The sequence below is a fragment of the Humulus lupulus genome, chromosome 2 (assembly GCF_963169125.1).
Source record: "Humulus lupulus chromosome 2, drHumLupu1.1, whole genome shotgun sequence".
In the NCBI taxonomy this organism is placed as follows: domain Eukaryota; kingdom Viridiplantae; phylum Streptophyta; class Magnoliopsida; order Rosales; family Cannabaceae; genus Humulus; species Humulus lupulus.
Window position 1 is genome coordinate 27,918,245 of NC_084794.1, and position 15,924 is coordinate 27,934,168.

At 34.1% G+C, this 15,924-nt stretch overlaps 2 protein-coding genes and 1 long non-coding RNA gene across 3 annotated transcripts; all 3 read left to right on the forward strand.

Moving 5' to 3' along the window:
* Positions 1 to 7,354: 7,354 nt before the first annotated feature.
* Positions 7,355 to 8,530, forward strand: LOC133815927 (uncharacterized). The gene is made up of 2 exons (XR_009884910.1): positions 7,355 to 7,554; positions 8,256 to 8,530. It is a non-coding gene; the product is annotated as an uncharacterized LOC133815927 (long non-coding RNA).
* A 2,197-nt stretch (positions 8,531 to 10,727) lies between these two features.
* On the forward strand, positions 10,728 to 12,664 carry LOC133814079 (uncharacterized protein At2g29880-like). The gene is made up of 2 exons (XM_062247084.1): positions 10,728 to 11,051; positions 12,041 to 12,664. Exons 1-2 carry the CDS (start codon positions 10,728 to 10,730, stop codon positions 12,662 to 12,664), a joined length of 948 nt encoding a protein of 315 aa, XP_062103068.1.
* Positions 12,665 to 12,811: 147 nt separating this feature from the next.
* On the forward strand, positions 12,812 to 14,098 carry LOC133814080 (protein ALP1-like). The gene is made up of 4 exons (XM_062247085.1): positions 12,812 to 13,330; positions 13,424 to 13,652; positions 13,731 to 13,970; positions 14,055 to 14,098. Exons 1-4 carry the CDS (start codon positions 12,812 to 12,814, stop codon positions 14,096 to 14,098), a joined length of 1,032 nt encoding a protein of 343 aa, XP_062103069.1.
* Positions 14,099 to 15,924: the final 1,826 nt, after the last annotated feature.

Here is a 15,924-nt window from a genome sequence, read left to right on the forward strand (position 1 = left end):
GATTCTTGCGGCTTCCAGTTTTATTACGACCTCGGTCATGTTTACTGACGGACCTGGTATCTCCGGACTCATCACTGGTGAAACTCATTGCTCGGTTATTTCATGATGGATTCTTCCCACGTTGCCTCGTCTCCGCAGTGCGAGACCGAGACGTCTCACTTTTCTCAGATGGGGCGCCTCTTCGCTCCTGGAAAGTCTCCCTGTTTCCTTGTCTTTCCCCCGCACGCCCTTCATTCCGATCCCGAACGGGCTTAGCGTTCCTGCGGGGGGGCGAAGGATATCTTATGGGTGACGGTGGAAACCGTATAGGTGACGGTGGCTGCCACCCTTGTCGCGGCCTAGAGGGTCCAGAATTCGCCCGAGATGGGTCGGTCCCATTTGGTGCGCTCCCAGGTACCTGAGTCCGAGCCTCTACAGGGGTTCGGTTATTCTCAGTTCCTGCAGGCACTTCCACAGGCGGGTTAGCCGGGGCCCGAGCCCGAGTACTCCTCTGGGGCCTAGGTGGAGCGGATGGCTCTGCTGGTGCCGGAGGTTGAGTCGGCCTCCTTGTGGCAGCATCTTTTCGTGGACGCCCACGGGATCTCCGGGGAGGAACATGCACGTCCTTTGGAGGAGGGACTTGGTTTTCACGCGGAGGCGGGGGCTGAGCCACCTGCGCCTCAGCGGCTATCCTTGTCAACTCCTCATTCCGTTTGTTGGCCTCTGCCAACAGCTGCTTCAATTGCCGGTTTTCAAGCTCCACAATAGGAACGTACCGCTCCGGATTGTAGTACATATCCTCATCTCTTGGTGGAGGAGGTGGTCCCCGGGAATCAGAGGACCCACTTCTCTCCTCAGCATCCGGGTTCTCCATTGGTTGTTTTCCAGGACGCCTTGGGAAGTTTTCTTCAAGTGTGTTCTGATTGTTAGTGGCCATGATTTTCTCAGGGATGAATGCTTAAGGCTCTCAATGAAAGCACCAAACTGTTGACGCCGTTTTTCGTCAATCAGTGAAAGGAGAGCACGTAAACAATAACTGATTATGGCCAATTAAAATATCACGATACAAACACACGATTTTTACGTGGTTCAGCAGTTAAATCTGCCTAGTCCACGAGTCTCTGTTATTAAACTCAAGATTTTCTCTGAAAATTCTTAAGCATGAATTCTTCAGAGTTTTCTCTCAAGGTTCAGAATTTCGGTCCCTTACAATGGCGCATGAACTTCTCTATTTATAGAGAAGGCTGCGAAGTACTATCCCACATATTTTGGGTAGTTACTCTTTCTGTGTAAATGAAATAAATGGCTTTAAATTCCTATAATCAGATATAAAAGGAAACGTCCCCTGAAGACCAGGGGACGTATAACTGACCAAATAATATCCCACGATTCTAGGGGATTTACAGTAATAAATGAGGATTACATCTCGTATGGACAATACTTATAGATACTCAAGGTTTTTATCATATATCTCCAAGGCCTTAGCTTCCCAGGTTTCTCGTCAGCTTTCGAGCTAGAGACATCTCCCGAGGTCACATGGCTTTCGAGATCGTCTGTGCGTCGAGCTTGGGACCCCTGATCCGAGGTCATCCCTGAGGATGGATGCATCTCCGGAGCTACCTTTTGAGATCATGAACACTTCGAGGTCACCATATTCGAGGTCACCTATGTCTTGTAGGCTCGATATTTAGTCCTGGAGCATACTCTAAACCTCACGAGTCCAAATGTTTGTGAATCCAACTTTCGAAGTCACATTTAACATGGCTCGAAAACTAGGTACAACACTATGTATGCTTTAAAAGAAAATCATATAGAAATATAATTGGCTCTTTTTTAAAAGAAACATCTAGAAATGTTGAATCAATATTTGTTCAAAAACATACTAACTATGTTTCCTACCTAATAAAATATGACAAGTTATTGAATTTTTTTAAGTAATTAAGATAGAGATTGAAATAATAATATATATAATTGCTAAACAAAATTATTTCATTTTTATTCCTTTTAAAATGATTGTCAAATTTTCAATAATTGGCGTTCTGTGTGAATGGATCTTCAATTTGCTAGGAAAGGAAATCTGGTCTGATGATTAGTTTTCGGATTGAGATTAATATTTACCAGGTAGTGATTCCTAATCTTTTTAGATCATACTCAATTTTTTTAAAGCTTATTTATTCTAAAGTAAAGATTTTTGTTTTCTTATCTCAGTGTGATATTTGAATTTTGTATATGCTTGAGCCTAAAAATGGGACATAACTACAATTTATACTTTCCAAGGCGGTTAAAAATCAAGGAGCTATTACATTGGTCATCAACCACGTAATAAGTCATTATTGAAAATATACATTTATATATCCATATAAATGTATCAAAAAAAAGCTCAAGAACAAAAACATATCTACAAATATTAGCACATCTCAGTTGATGCTGAGATGTTGTAGAGCAGTTTAAGTCGTATGTCCAGGCTCTAGCAAGGGTTTCCAATCTGAAATAGTAGCCAACCAAGGGATAAAATCAGAAAAATTAGTAACAGACCATTTTGCATCCGGAATAACATCTCGCAACAAAATTATAAAAACAAGTCAAATAACATGGAATTTTTTTTTACAATTAGTCATGAAATACGGTTAATAAGATAAATACTTAGGTGACGTTTGGTTGAAGAAATGAAAATAGAAGAATAAAATTAAAAATGAGAAAATGAATAAGAATAAAAATTAATATAAATAAATAAAATTGAAAAAAAATATTAATTTATTTTAATCTGGCATTGAAATAGTATTTTTTCTTATTTTTAAATGAATTAGTCATTCTATTACCTTAACCAAACTTAGTTTTTTGTTCAAGTTTAGCTAATTACTAAAATCAATGAAGGCTGAAAATTTGTGCATATAAATTAATATTTTATGCGTAGAGAAAATCTATGCAGCATGTTTTCATCTGCAGATGTGGGTTCCACAACACATCATCGCTGCAAGGATGAAAAATATAGGCAAGCCAAGAATGTGAAATATATATCTCTTCTATATAGTAAGTGTCTAGATAACGGAATTTTTTTGTTTTAACGGTTATTTTTATTTTTTTAAGGTTAACTTTAACATAATATTTTTATATTTAACGGTAGTTTGTAAATACTTAAACTTAAATAAAATAAAATAAATAATTAAAAAATTAAAATAAGATATTTTTGAGATATTATACAATAATAATTATTTAAAATTAATAAATAATTAAACAAATTAAAATATAATATTTTTGAAATATTTTACAATGATAATTATTTAAAAATAATAAGATCATATGTTTTATAACTTAAATATAATTTAATTAAACTTAAACTCACTTATTAGAATAATATCATATTAAATATATAATATAATCTACTATAAATTAGCAACAAATTATTTTTTTTTAAATAGCAAGAAACTTAAATTTAAATTACATACATAATATTTAATATTACAGTAAACATATAATATATAATCTCTTCTTGTCTCTCTCAAATTCAAAAACTAGAACAAACATACTTAAACAAAAATAAATAAATTATTTAATTAAAATATGATATTTATTTGAAATTTATATGAGATTGATATAAATTTAATAAAAATAATTAATAAATTCTATAAATAAAATTAAACAAACGTGCATATTACATGTTGCTTGTATCTAATATATATATATATTGGTTAAAAGAAAACTTTGAAGCAAAACCAGAGTTGAGCAGAAAAAATGTTCAATTATTGTGAAAAAATATTAGGACAAGATAAATCACAAGCCAACTTCAAAATTTGTGCAAACCATAAAAATATAAAAATGAAATAAAAATAAAAAAGACTAAAATAACATAAACCGTAAAATACCCGATATAAAGAATTATGAACAATGTAAAATTCCAAATTTTATGTTGGGGTTCGAGGTTGGCGAATGACTTGAGGGAATCATTGTCGTCGCTAATGTTGGGAACAAAATGGCCACCCTCGTTCTTTTTTTTGGAAGAGTACGTAAGAGTGACACGCCGCTACTAGCATGACAGACTTTGAGCTTAGAAGGGGAACATGAGCAAGCGAAGGCATTAGTGTTTGAGTAGTGTCCTCGACCTTGTAGTCATCTTCATGAGGTGTCATATTCTCTTAATCTCTTTCTCTAAATCTTTACAATGGAAAACTGTATTCAATGACATTTTTTTGGGAGAGTGAAGAGATGGTTGAGAGTAAAGTGAACAATTGTCTTAGGGTTTTAATTGAAGAGTGTGTCTTTTCTTTCCTTTAAGCTATGACCGACGTAATAAGATCAACATAATAAGAAATTTATTATACTGGCTTCTAACTTATGTAATAAGTCCCATATTTTCTATTACTTTAGTCACATAGGTATCCGACATAATAGGTTTTGTAGTGCAATTATTTATATATAGCTCTAGTTTATTTATGAATGTGATTATTAATTATATATATTTCTAGTTGATTTGTAAATTTAATATGAATATTATATTGTATTATTCATTTTATATCTTCAACAATTGTTAAATATTTGAATTAATAAAAAATATCTCATTTGATCCGGTACAATAACTCTTCGATATGCTACAAGGACAAATTACTATTCCAAAGAGTTAGTCAATGGCAACAAACAAGGTGAAAAGGTCTGACACACAATTGCATCCAAACCAAAGTGATGGTTGTTACAGAAAGTCAAACAATATAAGATAAAGACAATAGGAAAACACCAAGAATAATTACTACTAGTTCCCACACGAAAAATTCTAATCAAAAGTAGGAAAACCAAACTGAAAACAACAACAGTAGCAAGCATAAAACAATTAAATCCAAAAGTAAAGATAATAAGAAGAAACATCCAACAAAAAGCAGAATAAACCCCAACGATAACACTTGGTCCAACATTCAACTCCGTATATGGAGCTCCATTCGAATAAGGCACCCCACTCATTAATTGCCATCCATCCACCACTGATCTGTCGTTCAAACCAGCGCCACGAACTGCCATAGCCACGCACCCAAGCGCCCTCATCATTAAAATATTATATATATATATATAAATATTTATGAGTATTGCAAAAAGTAGTTAGTGGTCAGGGTCGGGGCAATACAAAATATGATATTTTTATAAAAAAATATATGTAAATTCATACTTTTCAAAATTGATGGTCTTTTTGTATGGATAATAATGACATTCTTTAGAAGAAATTTTTTTTGACATTTTTAATTTGGGGCCTTAGCACAATACTAGTTTGTTTGTGCCCAGGGCAGCTCTCTATTTGTGGTGTCCAAAAATATAATAATTTGATGTACTGTTATTAATGCAATCCAATAAATAAATATTATGAGTCTCATTAACTAATTATATAGTGTCGACTCAAATTAGAATTGAAGTGAAAATTTCATGCACTTTCACTTATTGTGTCAAGCACTCATGGAGCCAAGTTTTTTTTTTCTTGGGAAGACAAATAATATGTTTACATAGTTTTAGAGAGCAATATTATAATTTATAATTTTTTTTTTACATTATATTCATTTAACTTAAATAATGAAAAAAATATAAAGAAAATTTGATTCCACAACACATAATATGTGACTCTGTTACAAGTGTTAGGTAACATAACAGACATAATAAGTAGGACTGCACAACCCACACCGAAAATAAGCCGAAACAGGTTGACTCTTACTGGGCTGAAACCCACTCAGTGGCTAAGCTTCATAGGCCGAACGAATCAGCTCGATAATGGGCTTTGTAATTTATAACCCAACCCAACCCATTATGACCAAACCCCTTAAATAAAATACAAATATATATTTTAATACACTTAAAAATCCTAAGTATAAAAACTAAATGTCTCTCTCATATTCTCTAACCCTAAAACTTGGCAGCCACTCTCTTCCTCACCCTTTCAGTTTTAGTCGCTTTCTCTATCAGTCCTCCTCACTCAACTCTCACGACACCACCACCACACCAACATTCTTCTTTCTTTCTTGTTAGCCACCACCACCACCACCAGCTATACGAGGCACCACCATTCCTCACTCACGGTAGCAAAGAGCTTTCTCCAAGTGGGTTGTGGTATTTTATTTCTATGACTATTGCTATTTTATTTTTATGTTCTAAATCTAAACTTAGCTTCATAGTTTATGTTTGCTTTTTTTTTTCTTTCAATTTTTTTGGGTCTGATTTCATCTTTTCTTTTTTTTTTTTTGTAATTTCTAGTTTTTGAAAAATCTTTCTCATCCAAACATTGTTGTAAGTACGAACCCCTGATGTCTAATCAACTATGAAAATGTTATCAATATTCTAATTGTATATTCAATTTGGTTCTTTAGAGATATATTGGAACAGTGAGGGAGTAGGAAACTTTAGGGCTTGATTGGTTTGGAATCCAAATTCAATTTTATAATTTTGAAATCTGAAAATATGCGGGGCCCACCAAAATATATGATTGGTTAAGTGTTTTCAAAAATTATTTTCAAATCTGAATTATAAAATTAACACAAATACTGAAAACGCAAATATATCGTTTTCTCAAAATCCTAATTCTAAAATCTAAATACCAAGCACGATAGATTTTTGATTCGACTGCCTCCTCCCTCACATATCCAATCTTTCTCTCCTCTTCTTCACCTTTGTCTCTTTGCACTGACAAATTTGCAGAGTCTCAACTCGCCAAAGTTGTCGCTTACTTGAGTTGCACTGTGAAACCTGAGACTTTTCTCAGGTTGGAAAAGTCAAAAAGGGGAGGAATAAAGAAAAAAAAATATTTCAATTAAATTATATATTCAGTTTATTTCTTTTCTTTTTCTTTCTCTCTCCCCGACACTCTGTTCTTCTTCTTCTTCTTCTTCTTCTTCTTCTTCTTCTTCTTCTTCTTCTTCTTCTTCTCTCGGCATTCCATGGCAAGGCACCAGACCCAACCACCACTGGCCACCATTTTTGACGCGCGGCAGCTCATCGGTTTCGCCTTGCTCCGGCGACCTCAACTGCCAAGCGGCACCGCCCAACTCGCCGTTAATCGTTCGGAATCGCCAGTCAAAGTTTTGGTCCGTCAACTTTGACTGTGTTTTTCGGCCAACTCCGACCACCACTCGACAAGTGGTTGGTACCTTTGGAACCAGCATGAAGAGAGGAACAAAACCCACTAAGTCATTCCGGTCAACTCGCCGTTTTTCTCCGGCAAGATTTTGGGTATCTCTGCCCTTTGGAAGCGTTTTCCGGCGACACCGGAGGTCATTTGGGCGAAGGAGCTGTACTTTCGTGATGTACTCATCGGGATGATCGTTTTGATATATGTCATGCATATATTCGTTGACGTTTCCGGTACCGCCACCAACCGCTATTGTGCACCGCTTGGGTGAGGTTCCGAAACTTGAAATTTTAAATATGGTCATATTATATGTCATTAGACACGATTTTGAATAAGGAATGCTATGATGATAATCGTTTGCTCATTTGGTGCACGTAGGAAAAACGTGATATTAAAATCGGACTAAATCATTCTAAGATCATCGATAAGCTTAGGAGCATTGCTTTGGGCTCAGATTAAATTCTAAGGAGATATCTAAAGAGGTAGGGACTCAACTAGACTATTGGACTTGTTTTACTCGTATTAAATTGCATTCAACATATTCCAATTTTGATATTTATAAAATGTTTGAAAAATTGAAAACTTAACCTGCATGTTTTCTGATCTGTTCTGAAGGCACCGAGTGCCAAATATATATTTTGTTCACTTATTTATGCAGGTTATGATTTTTGGGTTTATTCAAATGTAGTTGTTATGCTGCCCAATTTTCTAAAATATAAAGGGAATATGTTTCTTTCTTTTCATGTTTACCTGCATTTGGTTATACTGATGAGAGCCATAGTGATCATGATTGGTGCACATTGTTGTTTCACGACCTAGTCTCTGTGTCATCATAGGTAGATCAGGTGTCCACTCACCTGTAGGTGTAAAGACCTAGCATCTGTATACAGGAAGTGTTCTGAGCCTCCCCATTGTGGTGGTTATCAGGTCCGGCTACCCGGTTTAGGATGTCAGATTTTCTATGGTGGGTAACGGGAACTAGGGATCTAGTGGACGGTGTGATGTGCACTTGTAGCTATGCTCTTATGATTATTTGTGGTTTCTCTATTTTGGTTTATACATGATGATATATGTTTTGCTTTCAAAGCTAACTATGCAGGAGTTTTATTAAACTTTTGGGTCCATGATATTAGTTGTTTTCCTACTGGGCTTTATAAGCTCACCCCTATCTCTCCCATTCCAGGAGCCTAGTGACGCGAACGTGGAAAAATGTGAATTATTGCTGAAGCCAATGTGTTTAGTGCCATAGTCCTATCTTTTGAACATTTTATGTATTTAATTTGGAACCTATCGGTCTGTACATCTAAATTAGTTATGTCCTAGTTAGAAATGAGGAATGGTGGATGCTAAGTATTATTTTAGGTATTGTATGACTTATAAAATTTAACTGTTTGGTGACTACATAACTGTGGGGATATTATTATTCTATGTATTAAGATAAATGATCCTACTTTTATCCGTAATATTTTCATATATAATTATAGGAGTTATTCCATTGTTTCGACTTATAATTATATTAATATTTAATATAAATTAAAGGATCATTTATAAAGACTATTTTCCACCGAGGGTCAAAGTTTGACATTTGACCACCCAAGTTATGGATATTACAAATCTGCCACGGCCTAGGGCTCGGGTCGTGACATGCACCATCGTTGAAGAAGGCGGAGACTTGGTTCATAAATATAAGGTGAGACAAGTTCTTTTTGTTCTGGATTATCTTAATCATAGTTGTAAAATTTATTTGATTTCTCAAAATACCCATTTGTTTTTTTAGTTGAACTTATGGTTTATACCTTTGATTTCGGATTTATTAATGTATCTGGTGATTGTAAGTCATATGGGTGATGTAATTTTGATGCTAACTACCATAGAAAGACTTTTTGATTTTGATAGCTGAAGCCAGTGAAGTGAATGAGAGAAACGGTGAGACATGTTCTCTCCAAAAAAAAATTCATTTTCATCTGATATATTTACACATCATATATATATAAATGAAATGACTTCTCTTCTTTCTCCTAGTTTCTAGAAAAATTAGAAAAATTGCAAAAGAAGAAAAGAAGACTTTTTTGAAATGATTCAGCATATATATATATATATATATTTATACATATATTTTTGTTGTATGTGGTGTTAGAGTTGAAGTGAGGTGAGGGTATGATGCTATCTAAGATCTTGAAATGAAGTTATTTGTATGTGTCTTATGGGAAAATGGCAGAAATTTGGTGCTAAAGTTTTATTATTCTGAGGTTTTTGAGCTGAAGTTTCTGTGTTATGTTTGATAAGCTATTTAAGACAGACTTTTGTGCTGAAGTTTTATTATTCTGGGGTTTCGTTAGTTGGGAAAAGAATTATGGGAAACTCATATATATTTGTATGTATGTATGGGTCATATACTTATCGTATATGAATTATTTAATTGGGGATAGTTTCTTGTCTTTTTTATTTTGTTTTCATTAAGCTTTAATGGTGCTAAATCCATTGTAAGAATCATATAAGTAGCTTATGATTAGAGTCAATAGAAAAAAATTAAGAAATTCTTTGAAGGCTTATCTAGTTGGTATATGCAAAATTGATTGACTTAGTTGTTAATTAGAAGTTCATATGGGGTTAATGTTTTACCTTGTTGGAAGGTTTTATTGTGTTATGAATTTATTGTATTCTGCCTTTATTTTAGCCTTTTGTAAAAATAAAGCTATGAAATTTTTCATCTAGAAGTTTGTAATAAAATCAACAACTCACCTCATATATGTAGATCAATTTGATTAAACTATGTAATATTTTGGTGTTGTTGAATTTATGTTATTATGTTGATTTGGTAATTATATGCATATATACAAATAACATATATTGTGAGCATCATTTAGAAGAAAATGCATTGGTTTTATTGAACTTTATAATGATTGTTAAATAGCATTGTTAAATGATCACTGCTTATTGATTGATAAACAGTATTGTCTTTTAGTATTTACTATGATTGATAAAGTGTATTTACAAATGCTTATTAATTGTTCTAAGTTTAATATATGCAAGATGCATGATAATTTTTTTTTTGAATACATGCTTCTTATTGATATGAATACATGCTTCTTATTCTGTAAGTGATGCTTTTATAGGGTCAGAAGTTGATTGTTAGTGTGTTAATAATTGTGAGTGCTTGGAGTTAGTGATTGGAGTCTTACTTATGGATGAATACCCCATTCTTCAAGTGAGTTGGCTTCTAGTAATGGTTATGGATATGTATGCTAACACTTTTCAGTATATTTGTTTTTGATTTTTTTTTGTAGGCTTTTGATTCATTGATTGTGAGCTAACTCAACTCTTGGACTTGTATTAGTTTGTGCCTAGATTTTGATTGCAACACAAAGAAAATCTTATTTGCATAATTATTTCTTTATTAAATATATATGGTAAAATTGACTTTTTCAATGGTTGTATATTGTAATGTAAAGAACAAGCTTAGTAGTGAACCATTGTAGTCCCTCTGTTCTCAATATGCAATATCTGATGTGAGCTCTGTTTCTCCCTCTCTCTACTTTCTTTACATCTTGGAATTATTTGATTTGAATGTTTGATTTTGAAAACTTGGGCTAATAAATTTATAATAAGCATTATTTATGAAGACATAGATTTTGATAGTTAAAATTATGATTAGATGGATGCGAAGAATGTAGACATTGACGATCATGCTTCTTGGCCTGAGGCTATTGAATCAAATTATATTGGTCTTTTGTATGAAGAGGCTAAAAAAGGATTACAAACAACAACCTTGGACAAAAAAGGATGGCTAAAAATAGAAAATGACATATTTAATTCTTTTGGAAAGAGATATAAAATGCTTCAATTGAAATCCAAATTCAATCGGTTGAGAAAAGCACATCGAGAATTTTCTCATCTTTTGGAACAAACTGGTATGAGATGGGATCCTCGAACAAATACTGTTACAGCAAGTGATGAAGTATGGGACACTTATCTAAAGGTAATAGACTTATACTATACTTGTGTTGTTGATTACTTGATTATTCTAAATTCCTATTATGTAGTTGTTAACCGAGATTTTCGGCAACTATATTAATGAATACTATTTGCTAGTGATAATAATGAAAATGGGAAATCGACACGAGGTTTTTATGTGGTTGGGGCGTTAACTAGCCTTAGTCCACGAGTCCATATATTAGAGCAAGAAGAAGCTTTTACAATGGAGTTTTCTAACTATATCTGGACAGAGTCTCTGCCCTTTTTTCTCTCTTTTTTCCCCCCTTTTCATGTTGTCCTCAGCTTATATTTATAAGCTGAGGGGGTCATCGGGTCTGGGCCGCATCCGACCCAGGCCCATCAGAGGAAAGTGTAGAGGGGCCCTTTCTAGTGAAGGCCCAATACAAAAAGATATATAATGCACATAATACAAACCAGCTAAGGCCCAATTAGTTTACCTGAGACATAAGCCCTCGCCCGACAAAACGGCGCTTGGGCTCTGATCACTTCGAGTCTCGAGGCTGATTCAGGAGACAAGACCGGTCAGGGTACTTGGCTGCGCAGTCCTGACACTTCAGTGGACAATCCCAATGCTGCCTTTTCTGCAGGCGAAAATTGGGGGGACAATGCCCACGCGAACTGAGGCGGTCTCAGGATCCTGGGCGCCCGACCCTTCAACTGGGGAAGAGGCGATCTAGGTTCGTTTACCTTCAGCCTGCTACATTTACCTCGGGCCCGGATCATTCCAGGCTCCAGGATGGGGACGTGTAAGCCGCGACGCTCCGGGCGCCCCGGACATCCTCGGGACATTCTAAGCTGAAGATGAACCCGGAGGGACATCCCGGACCCTTCCAAACGGGCCCAATCTAGAGTTCCTGGGCCAGGCCCGAATGCCGAGTCGGTCCACTGACCGCGGGCCAGGGCGAAGGCCCAAAACCCCTCCAGGAAATGGGGATAACAGTAGTAATGTTGTGTGTTTTTGGATTTTTGTAGAAATATCCAAATGCCAAGAGATTTCGAAAAAAAGGATTGCAACATTATGAGATGCTTGGAGAAATATTCAATAATACAACAGCCACTGGTGGTATGAGTTATGCCTCCACTCAACTTTCACCTTCTTCAGTTGAGGAACGCCAACAAAAGCGTCATTTTGTTGGCACTGGAGCACATTTTGATATTGATTTTGAATTTGATGGTGATAATTATGGAGAGGAAGAAGAAGTTACTGGTGTACGTCGTCGAGCTACTTCTGCTCCACCAGATGCACCAAAACCAAAAGAGAAAAAGAACAAAGGGGCTAGTTTTGCCTTCGACCAAGTGATGGGAGAACTTGAAAAAAGTATTTCTGCTAAGACTGAGGCATCATTAACACGAAGTGAGACTATGCGTAAGTATTATGAATCGAGAGAAAAAAGAATTAGCGAGGAAACCAGCAAAGTCACTAATTCTTACAATGTGGAAGATTGTCAAAACATTCTTGATGGTATTCCAGATCTGGATAACAAAATATACCTCAAAGCATTGCATGAGTTTGTAGCAACCCTAGAATGGCGTGGAATATTCATGAGAATGAATGAGGAGCGTCGACGTGCTTATCTTGATTCATTGTTGGAGTGATTTAATATTGTTTATTTATTATGACTTTGTCTGTTATGAACTACCAAACCATGAAGTTTACATTTTCTTAGATAATGTGTAATGAACTTGACTTGGTGTTTATTGTCGTGATTGAACTTTTATTATTGTCATAATTAGGTACCTAAGATGGATGATTCGGATGAGGAGTTTGAAATATTATTTGGTGATACTTCGTCTTCATCAAGCGAGGAATTAATTGGTCAAGTTCTCATGGCTAATCGAATACATGAGATGCAAAAATCTCAACAGATTAGACGACCACTACGCACTTCAAATATTTCTGGACGTCAATATTTACTTGAGCTGCTAAATGGACATCCTGATAGATTGTTTTACACAATTAGAATGGACGTTAATACTTTTAGATCTTTATGTCGTCGATTAGTTGAAATGGAAGTCATAGAACATGACAAGGTAATTAGTGTTGAAGAAGCTGTTGTCATGTTTCTATGGATAGTAACACACAACCAACGAGTTAGGACTGTGGCCGAAAGGTATCAACATTCGGTAGAAACTGTTTGTCGTCAGTTTGGCAGAGTGCTAGATGCATTGTGTTATTTAGGAAATGAAGTAATAAGGCCTCTTCACTTTAATACTGTGCAAGCAGAAATTCAAAATAATTCGAAGTATTTCCCATGGTTTAAGGTAAATTTTATTTATTAATTTTAATAAAAAAATTGTTATAATTCATATCAATTTAATTGAAGTTGGTAATGATATATCTGATTTGTTATGTAGGATTGTGTTGGAGCAATTGATGGTACTCATGTAAGTGCAGTTGCACTAGCTCTAAAACAACTTGCATATAGAGGAAGAAAAGTAGATGTAACACAAAATGTAATGGCTGCATGCTCATTTAATATGATGTTTACTTATGTCTACGCTGGATGGGAAGGAACAGCCAATGACTCTCGAGTGCTTCTTGATGCAATTAGAAAAGACGATAACTTTCCCATGCCACCACCAGGTCTTAAATTACACTTGTCTTGATGCATTATAATTTTCTTTCACATTCCCTTATTCATAATAAGTGATTTTAATATAGGTAAATACTATGTTGTTGATTCTGGCTATCCAAATATGCCTGGGTTTCTAGCACCATATTGTGGTGAACGTTATCACTTGCGTCGCTTTAGAGGAAGATGGAACCATCCTAGAGGTGCGATGGAGTTATTCAATTATAGGCACTCATCATTGCGCAATGTGATTGAACGTTGTTTTGGACTTCTTAAAGCCAGGTTTCCCATTTTGAAGTCAATGCCTCCATACTTGCTTGGAAAGCAATGTCGAATACCAATAGCATGTTGCGCTATCCACAACTAGATCAAAATGCATTCTATTAATGATAGAATGTTTGAACAATATTCAGTTGATGCTACACCTGTTGAAGATATTGAAGGAACTGAAAGCTAATCTAATACAACAATAGAAAACCAACAAGAAGGAGATGAAGCAGGAATTTCTGAGGCACCACAGATTAATTTCAGTCAAGCTTATATGGCTCAGATAGAAAATATTAGAGATGACATTGCTGGACAAATGTGGCTTAGTTATAATAATAATGTTTAGTTAATTAAAAATATGTAACTTTAATTTAGAAAAAAAATCAAAATTAACGACAATGCAATATTGTTATGAATTTAATCAATGCACTATTATTAAATTTTAATTTATTAATATAATTAAATTTTACTTAATTAAATTTGTAGATAAATTAAAATTTAATATTATACAACCTATGTATATAAAATATAAAAATAAAAATAATATTCAGATTCAGCTGAACCAATCACGTTTTCAGTTTCTGTTATATTTTCAAATTTAATACCAATCACAGATTCAGTTTTTTAAAACTCAAAAACAGTTTCCTGACATTGAACCAATCACATTTTCAGAAACATGTTTTTAGTCACTAAATTCAGATTTTCATTTCAGAATCTCACTTTTCAAAAATACAATTTTCTAATCACGAACCAATCAGACCCTTAAATATTATATCCCTGATGAATCAATATCAACAGTGAGGGAGTAGAAAACGTTTTTCCTATCTAAATCTTAGAAGCAGCTTCTAAGGTATATACTATTTTCTCTATATTTGAATATTGGACATCATATATTTCATGTGTGTACTATTTTCTCTCTAAATGATTGTCAATTACTTTTTCAATGATACATGATTTCATGAATAGTATCTTTGCTTTTGTAGAGTATTTCATGAATAAAGATTGTAATTCTAACTCAAAAATTTAGTTTTGTTCCAATTTTTAGTATTATGAAGTTTGTCTCATTTATTTATTTGATTTATAATTATTTTCTACTCTCTAATATCTCTAGTTTTTTTTCTTTGAAATCAGATATTCAAATGGTGAAAATTGTGCTTGTGGTGCTTTGTGAAGTAGTGGTTGCTTGCTATTAATTTGCTTGGAAAGAAGAAAGGGTATTTATTTCTCCTTCACTAAGTCTCCAATATTATTTAAATATGTTGTTGAATGCTGATTATAGATATAATTTATCATGCATATTGTTGTTTTTATTTTATTAGAAGAATTGGTTATATTATGCTTTGCTTAGTTTTTTATTTATGAAAATGGGTATTAGAATGCTATGTTATATTGCTTACTCAGTTGCTGATTTTTATTTATTAAGAAGGGTTTTTGTATACAAGCTTATGAGTTACTTGAAGAACGGAAATAAATTGATTTGTGAATAATGTTCTTTCTTTTATGCTTATTTATTTTCAATAAATTGTGTAACATTGGTTTTGATTTGTAGACAATAAAATTAAGGACAAGCAACAACAAATGAGAAGATGGCCAAAAACAGTGATAATTGATTCAAACTTTTTATATTTTGATTAAACTTTTCTTTTTCTATTAAGTATCTAGTGAGATTTGGATGACTGTAATATTTTGAGAGGTTAAATATTATCTACTAAAACATTAGATTTTAATTTTAATAATTTGATCATTATGAATTATTGATGTTGAAAATTAAACTTTGAAAGAAATTTTAAATTTTTTAAAATTAAAAAAGTATGTTCAACCCGATCAAACCAATCCAACCCAACCCAACCCATCTAATAATGTAAATAGTAGAGTTGGGTTATACAGTAAAAATGTTTTGAATGAGATAAGATTCTTTAGGCCGATGTAGTTAGGTTGGCTCATTCAAATGCTCTCAACCCGACCAACTCAACCCATGTGCAGCCATAATAATAAGTGGATCTTTCTATGTTTTGA